This window comes from Lotus japonicus, chromosome 2 (assembly GCF_012489685.1).
Source record: "Lotus japonicus ecotype B-129 chromosome 2, LjGifu_v1.2".
Classification (NCBI taxonomy): Eukaryota; Viridiplantae; Streptophyta; class Magnoliopsida; order Fabales; family Fabaceae; genus Lotus; species Lotus japonicus.
The window spans coordinates 61,741,861-61,748,679 of record NC_080042.1 but is presented as its reverse complement, the minus strand read 5'-3'; the positions used below and the strand labels follow the sequence as shown (position 1 = coordinate 61,748,679).

The 6,819-nt window shown below is 36.6% G+C and overlaps 1 protein-coding gene across 1 annotated transcript; it reads left to right on the top strand.

Moving 5' to 3' along the window:
- Positions 1-1,014: 1,014 nt before the first annotated feature.
- LOC130738692 (uncharacterized) lies at positions 1,015-5,445 on the top strand. Its single transcript, XM_057590796.1, has 2 exons — positions 1,015-1,223; positions 1,871-5,445. The coding sequence occupies exon 2, from the start codon at positions 1,872-1,874 to the stop codon at positions 3,054-3,056; it is 1,185 nt and encodes a 394-aa protein (XP_057446779.1). The 5' UTR covers positions 1,015-1,223; position 1,871; the 3' UTR covers positions 3,057-5,445.
- The last annotated feature ends 1,374 nt before the right edge of the window (positions 5,446-6,819 follow it).

The following is a 6,819-nucleotide window of genomic DNA, read 5'->3' as shown; positions in this document are numbered from 1 at the left end:
ATTTGATGCTTACCATGCATAGGACTGAATGATTTTTGAGGTCTGTGTGTTTTGAGAAAATTGAGGTATGTAGTAGTGTGCTCATGATGAAAAACAAGTCACTCTCTGCATTAACTGTACAAAATTGCTTTCCATAGCTTTTGAAGAAACTCATGTTTGTGTTTTAATGTTAGTTTTCAAATATTAGAATAGGATCCAATGCGAAAATTTAGGCTTTGAAGTGAAAGTGCATTAAGACTGCTCATTGTGTAGTTTTCTTGATCTTGGAGTGTGCCATATGGCGATGTGCTTCAGCTGTGAAGTTTAAGGCTTCTCACAAGTTTTAAATGATATGAATGGTGAGTCTAAGGACTTAGAAAGCTAGGAAAATGTGAAAAGAATAAATTGAGGTGTTGGGTTGTGAAAATAGTAGAATTGTGTGTAAAGAATGAGTTAGAATATGAAATAAGAATCTTGTGTCTCTTTTCATGATTTTAGTCTTCACACAAGTTTCTTAGATGATAAGTAAGTGGCTTATCTTCCTAGGAAGCGTTGAGAATGGATGAATCAAAATTTGAGGTATCCACTTGTGTAAAAAGTCAAAAAGAGTGCTAAATTGAATTCATGTTCTTTGATGATTAACATGTGAAATTCAAGTGACTCACAGGTTTAAATTGAAGATAGAAATGTCTCATTGTGATTGAAAATCAAGGAAGAAGATAAATGCAAATTTTGGAGGTTAGACTTGTGAATTTTGGCAAGACTTGACAGTATTCTGCTGCATAATTACAGGTAATTCGCTTAAGCCAGACAAAGCATCGCTTAAGCCAAATTCAGAAAAAAGTTACAGTGCACCATGGGTTGAATTTCGCTTAAGCCAGAAGAAAATTCCGCTTAAGCGATACTCTAAACAGAAAAGACAGTACCAGAACTGGTATGTTGGCTTAAGCTGAAAATGTCTCGCTTAAGCGAGATATTTTTTAAAAAAAAAAAAGGGAAACACTCACTCTTTAAAATACAAACAACAACCCAATTCTCACACACAAATCACGTACAGCACCACACACAAATCACGAATCCCACCTCACACACAAAATCAAGAATCACTTCCTCTCACACACAAGAATATGCAACTTGGTTCCATTGCACACACATGAGCAGGATTTTCAACTTGGTTCAGTCTTCTCTATTCTCTCCTTCTCAATTGTACTTGTGATTTGGGGATTTAGTTTTCTACTTCTCAGGTAAATTTTTCCCCTTTCTCCCTCAATTTGATTTCACATTCTAGAGCTTTAAATTTGGGAATTCTGAGTCTGCAAACACTGATGAGAATAAAGGAATTTGAGGTTTTGATTATATTGGGAAAAGAATTGCATGATTGGTTGGAGCTCTAGATGTTTTATCTTTCAATGATTAATCATATAATGAATCTTGGCTCATGGACTAAAGGAATTTAGTTTGGTTACGGGATTGTCATTTCAAATTGTTAAATGCTTCACATGTTAAAGTTGTGCATACTAGGTGTTTGACAAAATGCATGAATGAAAATTTTACATTGTCTTCCACATAATGCTTGAGATTTAGGTTGGTTCTTAGCATATTGGGGCACCATGAATTGTTATAAAGGGAAAAATGGAGAGCATCTTCCACATGATTTCTCTTGTTCATTTACCTACCTAATTACGTAAATTGCATTGAACTGTTGAATAGAATTATTTTTTATTCTAAGCAGCATTTCAGTTCAATTTTGTCATGTTTCAAACTGGTTTAAAAGCATATGAAATTCATGCTGATTTAATAAACATTATAAATGATACGTGTTTGAAAGAAATAAGTCATTCATAGTTGTAACTTATGTATTGACTATTATTTCTTGAATTGGTTTTAACAGAATGGTAAAAACAAGAAATTTGAACAAAGCAAGTGGCCCTATTGCAAAAAAACAAAGAGGTGATCTTTCTCGTGCAGGAAAAAAACAAAGAGAATGTGCAACCTCAGAGGAAGATTCTCCAGAACAATTCGGGAAGAGGTTCCAATCTGATGAAAAAGTTAAGAGATACAAAGCTTTCTCAAAAAATAACTTTATTCCAGAGAGAAGAGTAGAACTCCAACCTGGACAATATGATGATTTCCAACATGAGTTACAGAGGAGGAACTGGTTAAAGCTTGCTTCACTGCCAAAGCACTTCAACCCAAAGGTTGTCAAGTACTTTTATGCTAATGCTTACACATTAGGAGAGGAGGGGCCAAGAGTGTCATTTGTCTTGGGAAGGAGAGTTCTTTATGACAGAGCAACAATCAGTGCTTATCTAGAGGATCATTTGGGTTTGGAAGAAGCAAAGTTGTGTGCCTACCAAAATTCAATAAGATCATCACCGCCTAGTTTCAATTACAAGGAGGTACTAGATACCTTATGCATACCAGGTACCCTTATGGAGGAGAGCAGAAATGTTGTTGAGAGGGCTGAAATGAAAGTGTTGACTGAGATTTGGATGACTTTTATGACATCCAACATCAACCCCACTTTACATACATCTAATATTAATCTGTACTATGCGGGCTTGCTCTATTGCATCATCCAAAAGAAAACAGTTGATATTGCAAAAATAATTTCAGATGATATTCATAGAATTGCAACATCCGAGAAGCCTATGCCTTTGTGCTTTCCATCGCTCATCACAGAGTTGTGCAGATTTCAGAGGGTGATTATCCCAGAATACCCTCAGCTGGATATTAGGCCTCCAATCAATGAGAAATTTATTCAGCGTCATTGTAAGAAAGAAGAAGCACTTCCACCACCCTCACCACTTCTTCCACCACCACCGGATACGCCACAATCATCTCCAGATAATCCAACCACTCAGCAGCAGATTCAGTTGATCCTTGCACAACAGGATGCTATCCGGATAGAGCAGGTAGAACAGAGAGACTATTTGGAGCTTGTTTCTCGACAGCAGAGAGCCACATATAGGGCTACTACTTCCATGTATAGCCATATCAGACGTTTTTTTCAGCGTCAGGGACCTGAGCCTTTTGTGTGGCCTACCGATGATCAGTTCTCGAGCTATGCTGAATGACCTGGGGACAGGCCAAGTTCCAGGGAGGAGGAGAGAGTTGCTGGACATGGAGATGGAGATGGAGCTACTACTTCTGCAGCAGCTGACTTGCCTGCTGGTGACTACATGATTGATGATCAGGAGCAGGATGGAGCTGAGGATTGATGGCTACAGCCACTTATCCAAGTTCACTTTTATTTTATGTCATTTCAGCTTTCTAACTTTAGTACTTTACTTGGTTTTTAGTTTTATTTTGCTTTGAACTTGGTTTTACTTCGTGATATTTTGCTTTGTTCTTAACAGCTAGCACATGTTTGGATTTTGGGTTAGGAATTTGTTTTGCTCACTGTTCTGAATTGCAAATGATTGGCTTTTGGTTTAGTTAATGAGCATGGACTATGAAATGCTAAGTTGAGCATGATGTGTGTTTTTTTTTTAAAAAAAAAAGTTCATAGTTCATTGTGATTGCACTCACTTGGTGTCATTATATGATATGAATGCATCATTCACGTGAATGTCATAGGCTCATTATGAAAATGCTTCAAATCAGGGACTCCTAAGCCTAGTGAGGAGTGTAGCCAAACACTTGGTGAGATTCGAGAGGTTCACCATTGTTTTGCACAGTTTTACTTGTTTGAGTCTCTAACTGTTGAATTGCATGGGAATGATGGAAAATGATCAAGGCATTTTTGTTCTTTAGTGTACATAAGCTACTTGGCCAAATAAGCTGACCGTTGATTAGGAATTCCAATTGCATCCCCTTTGGAAATTTTGTTTTTCTTTGTGTATGATCCCAAACTTAAATGAAAAAAAAAACAATGTTCTCCCTTACTTTTAAGTTAAGAGAGCATTTATGTGAGGATTTTATGCTAATGTGCTAAGTTGGGGGGAGTGGAAGCTTTGATATCTTTTTGCTTAACTTTCTATCCTTTGTACATATAATGTTTGAAAAAGAAAAAATGCTTGTGTATAATGGTTAAAAAGAAAAAAAAGAAAAAAAAAAGAAGAAAAAAAAAAGGAAAAAGAAAGGGGTTATGTGCATGAAATTGTGTAGAAGGGGTGAAAAAGAGGATTGGTAGAAGGAGAGTGAAAAATGTTCATAATTCTTGCATGAATCCAAATGTAATTGCTCTCTTGATTTGAAAATATCTTGAAATCTAGAAAAACCAATTTTCTTGATAACCCTGGCCACATTACAACCCAGAAAGACCTTTGTGATTCTTGAGTTTCCATGCAGTTTTAATAGTTGATGAGACAGGTAACAAGTTTTACATGTTGTGATTCAATGGCTGAATAGTGTGAAACACTTACCTCATAGAAAATTGAAGAGTTGAGTAAACAGTTTGATGATAATTTGAGTGGTTCCCTGATTGAAGAATATTGGATTCAATGTTATGCCAATGACTTCATGCTGGTGTGTTTTTGTATTATTACTGTAACCATTTGTTGTGGGCTTCACATGTTCTAGTTGGTAATTGATGCTTGGATCATGCTTGTGAAAAGAAACTTTGAGATGAGTAGTTCATATGCCATGCTTGTTCAAGAACCTTTGTGAATATATTTTTTTTGATAGCCAATACCTTTTGTTTGAGGGCAAACAAAGTTCCAAGTTTGGGGGAGTTGATAAGTACCAAAAATACCTGATTTTCTCTACTAATTTGGGTACTTTTCTGTTCTAGATGTGTACATTATCTTCCAAATTATCCCTCAATAGGTTAATTTAGTAAGTAGATAGTTTTTATATAGAAAATACATAGATATGTTAGTTTTATCATTTAAGCTCTTTGGTTTTATTGTAGGAGAAAAGTCAAGAGATCCAAACAATTTCAAATGAAAAAGGCTACAAATGTTGATCTTCGCTTAAGCCAAATGCTGGCTCGCTTAAGCCAAATTATATGGCAGTAGCAGTGGCAAGTATGTTGATCTTCGCTTAAGCCGAATGTAGCCTCGCTTAAGCCAAATTACAGGGCAGTAGCAGTGGTTCTGGAAGACAATTTGGCTTAAGCGAGAAATGGTCTCGCTTAAGCTGAAAGACCTTACCTGAACATGAAGAAATCTCCTCGCTTAAGCGGAACCTTTTTCAGCTTAAGCGAAAATGTGCCCTGTTTATAAAAGGCTCGACCAAGATCAGAAAGAGATCATCTTTTGACCTATTTTAGACTTTTGAGAGAGAAAACTTCAGAGAGAAGAAGGGAGGAACTTTGGGAGCTTTGATTCACCATCCATCAAGCTGGAATCATCACCGAGGACGGCACGGATCATAACTTTCGTCTTAGTTCTTCTTGTAAGCATAGCATCCATGTCTATGGCTAGCTAAACTTCTCTTTGTTGGGTTTGGGTGTAATACTTGACTTAAATGTATCCATCTTAGTTCTCTTTCATATGAATCTAGTTTATCTCTTGATTTCAATGATATGATCTTGATTTTTATGCTTGTTTTAGCTTGATCAACTAGAACATGATTTGAGATTTGATATGTGAGTGAAAGCTACATATTTGAATTAGATTTAGGTTGTATCATCTAATTTACCTGATTGCTAGACATAGGGTTAGGTTTATTAGTCGCTTAACATCTGAACTCATTACGTTTTGCTTCGTTAGTTATGCGAGACATCGATAATTAGAGAAGTGAATCGTTAATCTGCTCATGTAAGAAATTAATGAGATAGATAAGAACTGATGTGATGAAGTCAAGGATAGAATAGGTTGTATGTGTTGAATTATAGGATATATGAGAGTTGATGTGTGAACCCCAATCCCAACAGCTTTCTCAATCTGTTTTTAAACCCGTTTTTATTACTGTTTTATGTCCACAACTTTTCTCAAAACAATCAACCAAACGCTTCTTGAACTCTTTGCTTAAGTAATTTAGCTAAAGAACGGCGTTGTATTTCCAATTCCCTGAGGACGATAAAAACCCTTCACTATACTACAATTGAATCTTGAAAGGGATTTGAAAGTAGTTGTGGTAAAAACCTTTCAACAATAGACTATAGAGAAAGACTTTTTAGGATATACCTTTATTTTGTTCATAAATGTTTAGCAATCAATTTAATATTCAACCTGTCGTTTTTTTGTCTTTTACGAATGTCATCACTGGTCAGGCAAAAAGTTGCATGTCCTTTGCTACAAATATATTTCCCGGGATCTTCAACTTATAGTTAGTAAAAAGTCATAATTAAATAAAAACTCCAAGGCAGCGTGACCCAGCCTTTTTTGGCTTCAAAGTTCCTCAAAAGAAAACATAAAAAGTTGTTTGTCAATTTTTTTAGGAATTTGGTCATTTTTTAGCCACGTCTATAGAATCCAGATACTCAAAACATGAATCGAGTGAAAAGTGATCAGCGTGTTATTGAAATACGACAACCTCTCAAAGAAGTTAAGGTAAATAGACACCACCTCTTTGGAGGCTATGAAATCGTCAAAAGGTTCGTTCAAGTCAACGACATTGTTAAGACGATCACGTTTCTTTCACGATTCGAACCATGAACGTGGGCATGTCATCACCGATGTGTAACTCGAACAAGATCGAGCTTCGTTTTCTTGGCGTCATCAATCCTGAAATTGAGGTCGTTAGATCTAGAGTTCGTCCAACGATGCTTCTTGCGGCCGTTGAGACTGAAGTGTCCTTTGCAATCATCGACACCCTTTTGAATGTGACTTCGATCGATGATGCATTGGTATGATTTGCAAGTGTATGCGCTCCACACGACGGAGGACAAGGGGGAGCTAGTCCAGAGATCAGAAGGAAGTCTAGTGGTGTCGTCGGGAAACCGCGGCAGAG

Coding starts and splice junctions, on each gene's coding strand:
- LOC130738692 (XM_057590796.1), top strand. CDS start 1,872: ATGGTAAAAACAAGAAATTTGAACAAAGCAAGTGGCCCTATTGCAAAA.